This window comes from Podarcis vaucheri (genome assembly GCF_965113315.1).
Source record: "Podarcis vaucheri genome assembly, chromosome: Z".
In the NCBI taxonomy this organism is placed as follows: domain Eukaryota; kingdom Metazoa; phylum Chordata; class Lepidosauria; order Squamata; family Lacertidae; genus Podarcis; species Podarcis vaucheri.
The window spans coordinates 4,740,390-4,755,478 of record NC_138758.1 but is presented as its reverse complement, the minus strand read 5'-3'; the positions used below and the strand labels follow the sequence as shown (position 1 = coordinate 4,755,478).

The following is a 15,089-nucleotide window of genomic DNA, read 5'->3' as shown; positions in this document are numbered from 1 at the left end:
CCTGGATCGTGCCTTTAGGTGGGTGGGTGGTGGGGGTGGGCGTCTGGCTCCGCAGTGTTCCACCACGGGGCAGAGACCACCCCCCAGGAGGGGAAATAAGAGGAACCTCCAGGGGAGGGCGCTCACAGATACGGTCCGGATGGGGGGCGTTGCAAGGGGGCGGGCCCTTCCCTAAGGCGGGCGGGGGAAAAAAGGTGGAGGGGTCCTCTGGCGCCGGCTCCCCAGCACCCGTCCCTCCCTCCGTCCGTCCCGGAGGCGGTGCCCGTGCCTGCCCCACCCTGGACGCGCGCTCGCTCTCTCCGTCACTCGCCTCCCCGGGAGACGCTGCGGCGGGGCTGCTGGTGGCGAGCGGGGAGCCGCGCAACCTGCGGGAGAAGAGGTGAGGGGGCGCCGGAGGACCCCGGAGGTGTTTTATGCGGCGGGTAGGAAGAAGGAAGAGGAGATTCAACAGGGGCAGCCCCACTTTCATGTGTGTGTGTCTTGTGGGGTGGGGGTGGCGGTGCTTGGGGAGGGGGCGATTTCTTCCATCGCGACCCCTCCTTGGATTTCGGAGGTAAGCGTTGTGCTTGTTGTCGTTGCTCGAGATGGGGGAGGCCGGAGGGACCCCTTCCCGTACCTTCCCTCCCCGACCCCCCAACCCGCACCAACCCCCGGCGCCGTTCCGCGTTTCTGCCGTTCCGCGTTTTCCATCTCGCCCCCCCACTCCGGGCAGCCGTGTAACTCCGCGCCGGGTTTTGCGCGCCGCCGGGCCGGTCTCGCGAGCCCGGAGCCCCGAGCGGCCAATCGGGGCGTGGGGCCCGAGCGCCGGCGGCCAATCGGGGCGCCGCCCTGGCTCGCGCCGCGGCCAATCGCAGGCCTCCCCGGACCGTCCCCCCTCGCTCGGGCTGCGGCGCGCTGAGGGCTCCGAGCGGCGCCTCCATTTAAAGGGGCCGCAGCAGCCACCCGAACCTTGGGCGGGCTCCGAGTTAAAGGCAGGGCTGGCGGGCAGAGAGAGGGAGGGGAGCTCGGGGAGGCCGGCGGCGGCGAAGCTCGGGTCGGGGAAGCTGCGGCAGGTGAGGGGGCGCCGGGCGGGGCGTGGGGGAGGGGGCGGCCATCGTGGGCTGGGGGAGGGGCGGCGGCGCGGGACCTCGTGACAAAGGGCGGGGCCTGGCTTGGTTAGGGGGGCCCGAACCCGCACTGGTGGGCGGGGCCTGTAGCGATTGGGCCGCGTCACGGGGTGGGATCCTGCAGGTACTTGCTGTTCATGAGAAGGAGCCAGGCCAAGTCTCACCTGGAGCCCTTGGAGGGAAAGGGAAAGCGAGAGAAGAGGGCACTAAAAGGAGGCGGGTCTGGGATTGGCCAGGCCTGCAGTGGTGAGGTCAGGATCCTGCAGGTACTTGCTGGGCAAAGGGGAGGAGGTTGTGGTCGAAGCTGGTGGCAATCCTGGCCAAGTGTCACCAGGGGGGTGGGTGGGAGGGTAGCTTAAGATCTGTGCAACAAGGCAGGTCCGGGATGCACCGAAAGGGTGGGATTCTGCGGGCACTTGCTCAAGGAGAGGAGCTTACTTGTGGGTAAGGCCATCAGGTTGCAGCAGCAGGCCGAGATGTGCTTGGCATGCCACTAGAGTGTGCAGGGAAATGCAGGGGTTATGCTTGTTAGGCTGCCTCTGAAGATGGGTTGGAAACTTCAGCTGGTGCAAAATTCGGCAGTGACACGAGAACGGGCCTTTTGTGTGGTGGCTCCCTGATTATGGAATGCTCTCCCCAGGAAAACTCGCCTGGCACCTTCCTTACATATCTTTAGGTGCCAGGCAAAAGTGCTTCTCTTCTCCCAAGCTTTTGGCCAATTAAACAATCTATGGCTTTTAAAATGTGTTTTTTGGAAGGGGTATTGGTTTGCTTTATTTTATTGTGCATTTTGTGTTGTCATTTTTTATTTTATATTGTGAAAAGCTATGTTGTGAAAATCATGAGGGATTCTGCAGGTACTCGCCTTGCAAGGAGAGTTCTACTGTTAGCAGGGATGGACTACAAGCTCAGTTCAGAGAATTGTAGACTTTGAGGTAGTTTTGTAGGCCACAGGGTAGCCATTTTCCTGTCTAAGCCAACATTGGGGAATCTGTGCCCCTCCAAATGTTGTTGACTGCAACTTACATGTGCCCCTGACAGCATATCCAGTGGTCAGGGATTTGTAGTCAAAAAATATCTGAGGAGTCATGTTGGCAACCTCAATTGTAGGCCCACCTATCTTAGCTTATTGCTCAAATTGGGGAAACCCTGGTCAGATCTCACCTGATACTTAGAGGACAGGATAGTGGTTTGCCCTGGGATGTATTTACACTAGGGAATAGTCATTCATGTCTTTGCTGTGAAGGGGAGGAGCAAAACCCCTGAACTGGGACCAGTTCAAGCTATAGTAGCTGATTGGATTAAACCAAGGTACCTGGAAAGGACCATAGATTGCACGTTTGGGTGTTGGACTGTACTAGGAGAAAGGATCCTGTAGGCACTTGTAGAAAACAGAGGCAGTAATTGGATTGAGCTGCACCAAGTCTGAAGGAGAGAGAATGGCTTAGAAGGTTTGGGGGCAGCGGGGGTGGGGGTGGGGTGGGGAGAATCTTGGAGGTCTGAGCTGGGACAAGGCAAGCATGACTAAGTTGTACTTGTGGAGGGAGGGGAGCTGGTCTGCAGAAAGGCAGATTTGGTTTGAGCTTGGAAGACATCAAATAACATGCAGATATTTGCAGAGGAAAGGGGGAGTGATGGCTTGAACTGGACTAGTTTTTGTTTTGTCTAACATCAAACGCTGGATTGTGCTGAGGAGTGACCAAGGCTTGTGGGAGGTGTATGTCCCACAGCCCTTATCCTTGGGAAGAGATTTTTTCAGTAGACAACATGCTTAGGTTTAGAGTAACCAAGGAAGGAATCCAACATGAAATTGTTGAAGATTAAAGAGCAAATGGCTTCAGCTCTGTTAGCTGTTTTTATCATACCACTGAAATACTGCTGCTTTGAACTTCTCTGAGATGCCTGTCTGAGGGAGAGCAGTTATTTTGAGTTCTTATGAGCAGGATGCAATTAAAACATTAAAAAGATGAGTTGCTTCCCTAAAACCTAGGGGTCTTGTTCTGGTGCAGATTCTCTACAGCTTCCAACCCATTGGGTTTAATCCTGGCTCTGTGTGTAGGTTCACCAGCCAAATAGGAAGCCTGTAGAATGTGTGGCTTGGTTATTGCATTTGGTCTTTTGTCCTCCCCACTGCCCCTCCAACTAAATGATTGGCAGCACCTGGCTTGATGTCAGCATTCAGAGTCCCAATGACTGAATATTAAATTGGACTGTTGATTGGATTGGACCAAGGAACCTCTGCACCCTGCATTCTGATGTGGGTTCAAAGCTAGCGAAAGGCAAGAACTACACATTAACACTCATTCTCTGCTCCAATGTTGGGATGGGACTTTTGTAATATTAGCTGTTCTACTTGATTTGGAGAATTAAACTGTGGCGTGGAAAGGTTCCAAAGGAGTTGCAGACAGAGGGAGAGGAGGTTTTGCTTGTGATGTATGCAGAAATAAGAAGCGTGGAAAAGCTGTTATATGTCCCCATGGGGGGAAGTAGTAGTGACTTGTGTTATTAGCCCATAGAGTGGGCTAGAAGACTGTGGTGGGTCCCTTCCTGACAGGGAATAGAGCAAACAGTGAGGGTGTGTGTGTGTGTGTTTGTGTATACCTCTGTGTAGAGCAATTATTAAGAGACATACATTTTCTCAAAGGATGGAATCTTGTTCCTAGGAGGTTTAAAAAGACTTGAGACCACTGAATGCAGAGTTTCAGAAAATCTGACTAGGTGACCTTTGGGTCCCTTTTGTGTCTGTGTATCAGCCATTCTTGCAATGCACTTAGTGCTCCTTGTGTGAGAGGCCCCTAGCTGAGAGAAAGAGGGGGGGGGATTCTCTTGCTACAATCTCCCACCATTCCCAGCCTCTTTACTTTCCTCCTAAAAGGGACATTTGCTTTTTTCCTAGATCAACACATAGCTTGTGCTTCACAGACTGTTCCTGGAAATAGATGCCCTGCAAACCTGTGTGTCCTCAACATCACCTGGCACACGCTCTTGGCTTGTTGTCTCAGAAGTGGCTTTGCTTTTTCCTTGTGGCTGGGTTTCCAGGGTGGGCCTCCGTGAGCAAGCCCAGAGAATTGCTAAGTGGGGCCACTTGAGTTGTATACTGACTGAGCAGGAGGCAGATCCACAGGAAGTTGTTTGTCTGTCTAGGACTTCAGAGCCTTCCCTAGCTTCAGATAGTCCACCTGTTCCCAGACTAAGGAATAGCTGGTGTTGTAATTGCTCAAAACAGAGATCTTCACTTGGAGAAAGCTCATAAGGTCTGCTGCAGATTCAGTACATGTAATATATTGATAACCCAGGCGACCTCTGTAAGGAAAATGCACCCGTTTTACAGATAGGGGAACTGCCCATTGCAGGTTGGTCTTCAGTATACCAACATGTTTTTGGACAGCTGCCCCATCATCCCTGACCATTGGTCATGCTGGCTGGGGCTGAAGGGAGTTGGAATCCAACAACACCTGGAGGGTCTCATATTGCCTGCCCCTGTTCTAGCTCATAGCTGATGTACCCACAGTGCTGTTCAAAGGAAACCAGGGTTAACTGAAAGGCGATGGGAGAGGTAGGAGCTTCTGATTTCTTGCAGATGTTTGCTTGCTAAAGAGCCTTTGTTAATTGTCCAGAGAAGCATTTGGGCTTTTCTATTTTTTCCTGAGTCCCACTAACACAGGTGCTAATTGGTTCACATCCAGCTCTGAAGTCTTCCATGAGGCTGTGGCTACCTTGCCTTTTTCAGATTTACATATTCGGATTTGTAGCCTTGTCTCTCCTATGCCTCAGAGGTAGCAACAGGATTTAGAAACAAGCAATCAAAATGCTTAATTGGACAGCTGCTGCTTCTTTTTTGACCCAGTCATTAGAAGTCCAGTGTTCCTGATCACCAAAAACCAAACCCAGATTTCTGTGAAAAAAGGCTTTCTCAGGCGTGGGTTGCTGTAAAGCTGAAGAAGAATTTGGTCTGGGAGGAACAGCTTTTGCAAGGGCCCCTCTCTGCCTGGCTTAGCTGTGTAGAATTGTCTGGTGGTAACACTAAGGGGCTATTCTAGACTAACTGGATCCTAATGGTGTCTATCATCCTGAGAGCACCTTGCGTACTTGGAATGTGTATTGTCTGTTGATCTTTTTAATAAACGGAGCAAGTGACAGGCGCTGGTAGAAAAACATGACACTTCACTGAGACTTCAGGGTTGGTGTGGGGTAAGGTCAGGGACACAATTTCAAATTACAGTATACCTAGTCATCACCTGATTCCTTCTTATTTTTTAAGATCTCCTCCAGCCAATAACTTTTGTGCGAACATAAATTTTCTGAACCCTGACTAGTTCAGAATTGCTCCCCTGAGTGTGAAAAGGCCTAAGTTGGTGTGTGGGTTTTAAGGATTATGTGTCTACTTCTCACAATGCTTAAAAGATCTTCTGTCTTCTGGACCACTTCCAACGGATTCCCAGTATTTGCCATGAATGAATCAGTTGAATTTGAAGTTAGAATTTTTCGTTAGTTCTGGTTCATGAGGGGAGGCACCCTTCTGAGCCAGTTTTGGGGTCTGATTCAGTTTGGCTCCTTGTTGCTGGCAGCTGATCTCCAAGGCCTCGCACGGTTAGCTGCTCAGAAGAGCTACATCCCTTATATTCCCATATGTGCTTAAACTTGCTAACATTCTATAATCTCCCCTTTCTGCCTCCTTGTTTTAAGCTTTTTTCTGAATGGAGTCGAATGAATTTCCTGGCTCCTTGGGGCCAATGTCGCTGCCTGATAAGCCACTGATTGGAGACCTTCCTGCAGACATGGAGTATGGAGAGGATCTGCTAGCGTCCCAAACAGCCTCCATCCCACAGGCTTCAGCTCAGCAGCCCCAAGAGATGGAGTGGGAAGCACCTAAGCAAGCAACTTCAGATGCAGACCTGGACCCGGGCTTGGTGAAAACAGCCGGATTGTCTGATCTGAGCAAATCCAACAGTCTGACCCTCAGCAAGTCTGGTGCTCTAGATGTTACAGAGAAGCCCAGTCTTCTCGGTAGCTTGAGCAACAATGACAACCTGGTGGACCTGGATAAGTCTGAGGACCTGGACAACGTGTACAAGACACGAGGTTCTGCAGATCCGGAGGATAGACCTAGGGATCCCCCTGTGCCAGGAACCGAAGCCCTTGTGCCAGAAGCATGGAAAGAAGCATCATCATCGAAAGTAGACTTCAAAAGCACAAAGGATGATGGAGAGGAGAGTGCAGCCTCCCTTCCCGACAGCCATGTGGTGAAGTCGCCTGACGTGGTGGAGATGAGCAGCACTTCCTCCTCACAAGAACCAACAGAATATTCCGAGAACTCACCGAAAATTCCGCGGCCGGTTAAGAAAGCCCGATTGAAAGCCCCAAAGAAAAGTGCTCCAGTGCAGAAGGAGGAAGTGGCGACATCTACAGATGAGGGGAAGGAGCCTGTTCTCAACAGTACTCCAGCTCCAGCTCCTGAGCCCATGAAAGAGGGTGTGACTGAGGCTGAGAAAGACAGCAGTGTCAGCCAGAAGGACCCTGCTGAGCCCAAAGCACAAGAGGCTGAACAATCGCTCCAACCTCCAGGTGGGTAAGCAGGAAGGAGGGATTTCCCTAGAGCATTGCCCCAGCCCCACTTTTGCTTCTGCTCTGAGGCCAAGCGTGGGGAGGGGTGCCAGGAGCTGCTCCCACTGTTCTTCTCTTGGGTAAAAAGCTGTTGCAACTCGTTTCTGTTTATAACTAGCCAAACCTAGAGAATGTGATACCTGGCCAATCAGGAGATACAAAAGAGTAAATAAAATCAACTATATATAATGTTGATTATTTTGTTGTTGCTGTATATAAATCTTTGCTTATCTAAATTAATGAGATTATGTTCATTTAGTACCTTTATTTATTCTTTTGCATCTTTTGTAAATAGCCCCTGCTTTGACTTTGCTCGGCAAACAACAAATTAGAGGTTATGTTGTGTTAATATTTTATTTATCATTTTCAACAAATTAGATGTCTGGCCATTCTCCTGTTCCTTGCAAGATTATACGATTACAATTCACATTTATACCCAACCTTTTCTCCATTGTTCTCCTCCTTCATTTCATCCTCACAACAACATGCCATAGTAGTTTAGGCTGAGAGACTGTGACTGACTCCAAGGTCACCCAGCGTGCTTCATTGCTGAGTGGGGGATTTGAACCCTGGTCTCTCAGGTCCTAGTCCAACACTCAGACCACTACATCACACTGGCTCCTTTCCTTTCTTCCCCAGCTTCTTCCCCAGACAGAGCTAGAGAGCTTGGTCAGCTGTCTGAATGTTGCGCCAGTTGTAAAGGTGTTTCTACTCTCTCTTCCTCTCACCAGCTATACACACCCATAGATGGTTCATTGATAGCTTTCAAGCAGCACTTTAACTCAGTGATGCTTTCGGCATTAGTTTGTTCCATTCCTGACCCTCGTTAGAGTGTAAGACCATAAGAAGATCAGGCCAATGTCCCATCTAGTCCAGCATAGTGATCCCAGAGTGGCCGACCAGATGCTCTAATGGGAAGCCTGCAAGCTAGCCATGAGCACAAGAGCTCTACCCACCTGTGAGTCCCAGAAACTGGCATTCAGAAGCATAATGCCTCTGACAGTAGCCGTAACAGCTAGTACTAATTGATAATAGAATCATAGAATGGTAGAGTTGGAAGGGATCTCAAGGGTTGTTTAGTCCAACTTCTAGTCTCAACATGCAGTTCCCCCATCCAATTTGAAACCATACTGGACCCTGCTTAGCTTTGCAGATGTGCGAGCAGTTTTCCTGCTGCACCACTGTTCTCCCTGAATTTGTCCAGTCCTCTTCTAAAGCCACCTAGACTGGCAGCCTCACAGACAGCTTTGAGGTCTCTCTTGTGTTTCTCTTGCAGGGGAAGACCCTGGCGCAAAAGGGAGCGAGAAGCCAGTTGTGAAGGTAAGGGAGGAGGCAGCTGAAGCAGCCGCCACCCGGTTGAGTGTTTGTCTTTCCACTAAGACCCTCCTAACACTTTCCTCGATCCCCTGGTTTTTGGTTTTTGGTTTTTTTCAGCGTGGGGGAAATTATTGACATGTTCTGTTCATTTCAGGCTTAAAGTTTCTTGCACTGTACGTTTCCTTCCTCCTCCTCCTCCTTTGTGAGTGGGTGTGCATCACTAAACCAGTGTCCCCCAACCTGGTGCCCTCCAGTTGTTTCAGAATGTGATGTTCTGGGCTTGGTCAACAACAGCTGTATGGCAGCAGGTTGCAGGAAGTTGGTTTAGACTGTGGACCTGTGGGCAGGGGTTACTCTTAACCATACCTGCCATTCTTAGGTGTTCAGTAAACAATTTCAAAGATGGGGGTTTCCCTGGGCTGCTTGCCATTGTCTGTTTAGATGGTTCCTTGGTTCGTTCCAGGAGCAGAAGAGAAGCGAGCGTGCCAGGAGGGCGGAAGTGTCTCGGCCTGAAACAGTGAACTCCTCTGAGAGCAGTAAGTTACCTCCTTGACTGTAAGAGGACCATGCTTTACATATGCTTTATGTATTATAAGAAGCTGTGTTATTCCAGGTTAGACCCTTTCTTCATCTAACCTGTTGTTATCTACTGTAATGGGCAGCAGCTCTCCAGAGTTCAGGCAGAAGAGGGTCTTGATCAACACTTGCTTGCCTGGAATATTTTAAAACTAGGTGTACTGGAGCTTTCTGCATTCAAAGTGAGCACTCTGCCACAGAGGTGTGGCCCTTCTCCCAGAAGAGTAGGCCATTTTGGCGTGGTGGGTAGAGAAAGGTTTGGAGGGGAGACTCCTGGGTTCAAGTCCTGCTCAGCCCTGCAACTCAGTGCGCCGTTGACTACCTCTTAGGATGGCCCACCTTGCAGGGTTGTTGTGTGGGTTAAAGAAGTATGTGCAATGCCTTGAGCTCTTCAGTGAAATGGGAGAGCGAAACATAGCAAATGTAGTCAGATATGTGTAAAGAAAGGGTGGAATCTGCCTTCTGTAGGATTTGGAGGTAAGGCTTAGTAACGGATCTAGTTGCACAGTTAAAGAGGATCCTGCTCCAGTGTGGGAGTTGACAATCCTTGTTGTCTGTTTTGTGTATGTGGAAACTGTGCAGGCAGGATCTGCCCTTCTCCCGCTCTTACCCCCCCAGTTTCTAGACCCCTCCTGTGCAGCAGTGGCCAGCGAGAGCCAACAACCTCTTGTTCTCTCTTGTGCTCCACAGTCCCCGTCTCGGATGAGGATTCGGATGCCATGGTGGATGACCCCAACGACGAGGACTTTGTTCCCCACCGCACTCGGCGCACCACACGCCTGTCCCTGCGCAACCAGGCAGCCCAGCGAGCTGCCCGTTCCACCGTCACCAAGATGACTTGCGCCAACTGCCGGACCCCGCTGCAGAAGGGCCAGACGGCCTACCAGCGCAAGGGGCTGCCCCAGCTCTTCTGCTCCAGCTCCTGCCTCACCACCTTCTCCAAGAGGCCTCTCAGCAAGAAGTGCTGCACCTTCTGCAAAAAGTGGGTGCCCCAAAATCAACCAACCCTCCCTCTTGCTGTAGTCAAGTGCCCTTTTCCCAATCTGTCCCTTCTGCTTTGGCAGGCCACAACTCTGCAAGTACACTTTGCCCTCTTCTACTTCCCTACCGCTTTCGTTGCTCTTGGGTCCCCATGTCACTTCTTGCCCACACTTACAGGGACAGTCCAGGGCGTGGCCTCCAGGCCCTAGTCTGACCAGTGTCTTTCTGCCCCTTAGGGAGATCTGGAATGCCAAGGACTCCGTGGTGGCTCAGATTGGCTCAGGCAGCTCTTTCCACGAGTTCTGCTCTTCTGTGTGCCTCTCGCTGTACGAAGCCCAGCAGCAAAGACCGACACCACAGTCGGCAGAAGCCTCAGACACTGTCCGTTGCAGTGTGTGCTACAAGGCTGGAGAGGTGAGCGCGTCGGCTGTCTGAAAAAGTATTGCAGGGTGGAGGGGAGATGGGAATCCATGTGAGTAGTTGAAAGCTGCCAGGCAAGCAAGAAGCCAGTTGAGGAGTGCAAGGGACAGACAAAAGGGTGCAGATCTTTGCTGAGCACATGGTTAAGCTATGGAATTAACGTTCACAAGTGGCAGTGAAGGCCAGCAGCTTGAACTTGAAAAAGAGTGCTAGACAAAGTCATGTGCTACTAGTCACAATGGTTATGCTCTGCTGCCAGAGGCATTATACCTCTGAAGGCCAGTAGCTGGAAGTCACAGGTGGGGAGAGTGCTGCTGTTGCCCTCATGTTCTGCTTGCAGGCTTCCCAGGAGAGGCTTCTGGTTGGGCCACTGTGAGAACAGGGTGTTGGCCTTGTCCAGCATCCTGGCTCTTCAGATGTTCTTCAGGGACAGGCCACAGAGGACCATTTGTTTCGCATGCAGAAAATCCCAGATCCAATCCTGTTGGTAGTATTACATTTCAGGTAGCAGGGCTGGGAAAGGCTGCTGCCTTGAGAGTCCTGAGTCCCAGTAGGTGGTGTGGACCTCTATAAGGACCTGTTCATATCTGTAACTTGTATATCAAGTAAGGTGATGTTGGTGGATGTGTGGGAAAAGACAAGTATACTGGACAGATTCCAGAAAGGTAGCCATGGGGCAGATGGGCCCTTGGAGACTTTAACAGATCCATTGAGTGATGGATTGCACGAGCATTTACAACCTGCTTCACTTTGTTCCTGAAGCACAATGTCAAGGGGAAAAGGGAGAATGGAGTAGATTATATGGGGATGTTCTGAACCAGAAAAAAACATGATTTTTGGGAAGGAAGATCTGTTAAATAGAGGTTTCTCAAGTAGCAAAACAAACATACACTAGTATAGGGTGTGGATCTAGACTAGAGATTCGTCCCGACTGACAAGCTCACTGAGAACAGAGAACTAAAATTCAGCAGCACGTCTTCCAAAATGCCGCAATTCCTGGTGCAAAGTGGAATGTCAATGCAGGATATTATAAGGTTGGCTGCTAGGTACAGCCTCCCCTGCCCACAAAACGTTCAGCTGTTTCCTTGCACCTGGGCCCAGCCACCTCCAGTCATTACTTAAGGGCTGTAGAGCACCGCTGCTCTCTGGGGATGGAAGCTAATGCCAGCCCTGGTGACCCACAGTTCTGCTTTGCTTGCAGATCCAGCACGAGGTCAGCAATGGGAATGTGGTGCACCGCATCTGCAGCGACGCCTGCTTCACCAAGTTCCGTGCCACCAAGGGTCTGAAAACCAACTGCTGTGACAACTGTGGCCTCTACCTGTACAACAAGGGCCTGCCACTGGAGTACCTCTTCCACGAGGGGCAGCAGAAGCGCTTCTGCAATACCACCTGCCTCAACAGCTACAAAAAGGTGCGAATGGGTGGAGGGGGATGTCCCAGAGCTTGGGTCCAGACCCTCAAGTGAACCTCTCTTTGAGCCAGGCCATGTGATGGACCTTGCCCTGTCTCCCCTCCCCAACGTGAGATTGTGTAAAAAAGTTATTGTGGGAAAGGTGGTAAGGATAGCTTGGCTTGGGTGACTGAGTCTCGTGTGTGTGTGTGTGAGAGAGAGAGAGAGAGAGAGAGGTTTGATGGGGAAGGAGATGCTTGTGAGGGAGAGAGGTGTGTGTCAGAGAGAAAGACACACACATACACACACACACGAGTGCAATATCCGTTAAAATCCAGGGGGGAGTGGGACATAAAGGGTGCCCTGCAGTGAAAGAGCCTGCGTGGCAGCTGTCCCTGCACTGTGTTTCTGCAGAAGAACACCCGGGTTTATCCATGCATGTGGTGCAAGACACTCTGCAAGAACTTCGACATGCTGTCCCACAAAGACCGGAATGGGAAGATGGGCCTTTTCTGCTCCGTCTGCTGTTCCACCTCCTACAAAGTCAAGCAGGCTGGCCTGACAGGTAAAAGCAGAAGGGTGGGTGAAAGAAAGAGCTCCTTGGATTCTGCTTAACCAAGGGTTGCTAGTCCACTAGCGCAAATGGGACACTGCCCCACCAACCTCAGCTTGCCCTCACCTGGCCTGGCTTCTTAACAAGCAGCCTAGGAGGTGGCACCACCAATCAGCTTCCTCCTCTTCCTCCTTCTCCATCTCAGTGTTGCCATTTTATAACTTAGCAAGGCAAGAGGATGAGGACAAATCTAGAATTAGTTGGCTCTGCCTGCCGTTGGCTCTGGCTTCACCTATTGTTGGGCTCCTTGACTTCTGTCCCAGCTCTCTGATGGCACCATTAGGTTTACTAGCACTTGGCCAGTCTCAGAAGGGTGGTGGTTGGCCACAAGTGTGGCAATTGCTAACCTTAGCACGTGGGGAACGGGAGGCAGCTGGATCTGTGCTTTAAGGCACACAAGTTTGCTCCACCTGACTTGCTGCAAAATTCCAGACCGAGATGAGACCCCAAACTCCCATTGGGGTGGACTGTGCTACATGGGAGTGGGGAGAGAGAGAGGTCAGGTCTCTCCATGCTAAATATTGATTGCCCTGCCTGGGGTAAGAGTAGTTTGGACCAGGCGGAGGAGAGCATTTCTACTCATTTTCTCTGCTTAATGTTACATCATAGAACTGTAGAGTTGGAAGGGACCCTGAGGATCTTTTTAGTACAACCCCCTGCAGTGCAGGATTATGCAGCTGTCCCTTATGGGGATCAAACCTGCAACGTTGGCGTTATCAGCACCATGCTCTAAAACCAACAAGGCATCTTCTCTCACCAACCTCTGCCTCTCCTCTTTTCCCCAGGACCCCCTCGGCCTTGCAGCTTCTGTCGGAAAAGCCTGTCTGAGCCCTGCTACTACAACAAGAACGAGCAGGTGGTGTACCAGTTCTGCAGCCCCAGCTGCTGGACCAAATTCCAGGTACATAAGGAGGCTCTGCCGCCGTCACAGTGACGGGACCAAACCCAGGAACGTGGGTTTTCTGCATGGCTGAGATCTGGTGCATCCATCAGACTCCTGAAAGTCTCTTTCTCTTTCTCTTGCTCTTTCTCTCTGCTTTCATATTTATTTTAAAAAAGGGGGGGGGGAAGCATCTAGCTCGTTGTTTGCCAAGAAGAGTGTTGGAAGGCAAAAGGCATGCCTGCCAAGGGCTCTAAGGCTAAAGAAGACATGGGGGTGGGGGAGTGGGCTTCTGTTGGCCAGGAGGAGAGGAGAGGAGGGGTCACGTTGCACTTCACAGTTGTCTGCTCCATGCCAGGATTCCATGCACTTTTTTTAACCCCGCCCTAAATTGCAAAAGTAAAGACATCCATGGCTTGTGATGTAAAATTCATCTTCTGGACCTTTTGGCACTGCTTAGTAAAAAGGAGCCCATTCTGCATCCCTTGTTCTTGGGTCCCGTATATGTGTGTGAAGATTTGCCACCTTCCTTCCTGGACCTGCAGCCCGCAACTGCCTTGTCTTCCAAGCTCCAACTCTCCTTAGCTGCCCAGTCTGCACACAGCTCCTCCTGTCTTAAGGCTTGTGTGAGAGATTCCAAACCACCCTCCTCCTCCCAGATCAACCTCCCTTCTCAGCAGCTGCCCTGTATATCAGCACTGTATGGCCTCACCTCTCCCTTCAGAACTTAGAATGTCCACCAGCACAACGCTCTGACATCACAGAAGCCCAGCCAATGGCCAGAGGATGGGGCAGGGCACATTGGTGGAGCTGGTTGGGGCAGGGGAGGGAGGAGGGCGTGTAAAGCTTGCACACATCTACTTACCTTATTGATATATCTCTATATATGATGTCAAATCTATCGTGGGGGTCATTGTCTCGAATAAAACTGTTTCTGCTTCTGCTGACGTGGAAGAGAGTTTGTGTCTGCTATCCAATAAATAGTCAAATTTATAACATTTGTGTGATTTGCATAATTTATTCTACTCGCAGAGTGTTGGTCTTGTACTGCCACTGTCCAATGGCCAATCCCTGTTCCCTCCCAGGAGCAGCTGCAGTAGCTGGACGTCCCCTGGGAAGAACCTGTATGGGGTGCCTACTGGTTACTGTCCCCCTCTTTGTGGAATGGGGTTCAGTCAGCCCTCTGTGTTGGGGGAAGCAGCGGGGACTTGTGTTTTACACTCAGTGGGTTGGGGTCATGGGCAGGTGATGCTGCTGGGGGTATGTGGTGAGAGGGTGGATGTGAGCTGGGGGGCTGGGGGGTAACGCACGGAGAGGGTCAGGAGCGTGGTGAATGCTGTGGGCAGTGCTGGTGGCGGTGGGGAAGTGGCAGGCAGGGATGGGGTTGTGAGTGTGTGGCTTGGGAGTGTGCAGGTGGTGGCAGGGTCGGTGCCTCTGCTGAGTAGTTGTGAGCCTGGGCACGGGCAGCTGCAGGCCAGCCAGAGTGGGCAGAGGTTGATCCTGTGTCCCCCTACCCACCCCTTCTGAATCTTTCCCCTTCCCTCAAAATGCAGCGCACCAGCCCAGAAGGTGGAATCCACTTGACTTGCCATTCCTGCCACAGCCTCTTCACTGGGAAGCCTGAGATCCTGGATTGGCAGGTGAGGGGGCCTGCAAAACAAACAGCAGAGGCAGAGGGATTGCCAGGGAGGGAGACGTGGAGATGAGCAGGACATGGAACCTCACAGCCACTCCTACAGAAAGATAGTCTGGGGTTGGGCTGGGAGTTGCTGCTGATTTTTGCTTTGTACGTATGTGTGTGTGCAGGGGGTGGGTGGGTGGGCAGGAATCTGGAGCCTGCCCTTTGAAAGCAGTGGGGGTCCAGTCCAGCTGCGCAAGATCCTGTCTCGCTGCTGTGTTGCCCGATGGCCGAGCGTGGCCTCCTCCTCCTCCTCCTTCTCTCTGGCAGGACAAGGTCTACCAGTTCTGCTGCCGAGACTGCTGTGAGGACTTCAAGCGCCTGCATGGGGTGGTGTCCCAGTGCGAGCACTGCAAGCAGGAGAAGCTGCTGCACGAGAAGATCCGCTTTTCTGGGGTGGAGAAGAACTTTTGCAGCGAAGGTACCTGGGCAGCTACGGGGGGAGCAGGGCCCTGTGCTGGAGAGGAGGAAGAAGGGGGCCTTGTGTGTGGCAGAGAGTCCTGTCCAGGGGCTGAAGGCAG

General features: G+C 51.6%; 1 protein-coding gene across 5 annotated transcripts in view; it reads left to right on the top strand.

The window, feature by feature from the left end:
- Nucleotides 1-201: 201 nt before the first annotated feature.
- ZMYM3 (zinc finger MYM-type containing 3) overlaps nucleotides 202-15,089 on the top strand; it is a 29,124-nt gene continuing 14,236 nt past the window's right edge. The window contains exons 1-11 of one of the 5 annotated variants that reach the window (XM_082208409.1): nucleotides 202-379; nucleotides 5,793-6,671; nucleotides 7,987-8,030; nucleotides 8,491-8,563; nucleotides 9,294-9,585; nucleotides 9,821-9,998; nucleotides 11,206-11,418; nucleotides 11,812-11,962; nucleotides 12,796-12,911; nucleotides 14,444-14,530; nucleotides 14,839-14,989. In XM_082208409.1, the coding sequence (XP_082064535.1) occupies nucleotides 5,804-6,671; nucleotides 7,987-8,030; nucleotides 8,491-8,563; nucleotides 9,294-9,585; nucleotides 9,821-9,998; nucleotides 11,206-11,418; nucleotides 11,812-11,962; nucleotides 12,796-12,911; nucleotides 14,444-14,530; nucleotides 14,839-14,989 (2,173 nt within the window). In that variant the 5' untranslated portion in view covers nucleotides 202-379; nucleotides 5,793-5,803. Of the gene's footprint in view, nucleotides 423-876; nucleotides 1,053-1,236; nucleotides 1,373-5,792; nucleotides 6,672-7,986; nucleotides 8,031-8,490; nucleotides 8,564-9,293; nucleotides 9,586-9,820; nucleotides 9,999-11,205; nucleotides 11,419-11,811; nucleotides 11,963-12,795; nucleotides 12,912-14,443; nucleotides 14,531-14,838; nucleotides 14,990-15,089 lie in introns of those variants that run through there. The other 4 variants (XM_082208412.1, XM_082208413.1, XM_082208410.1 and 1 more) reach the window with 4 other exon arrangements.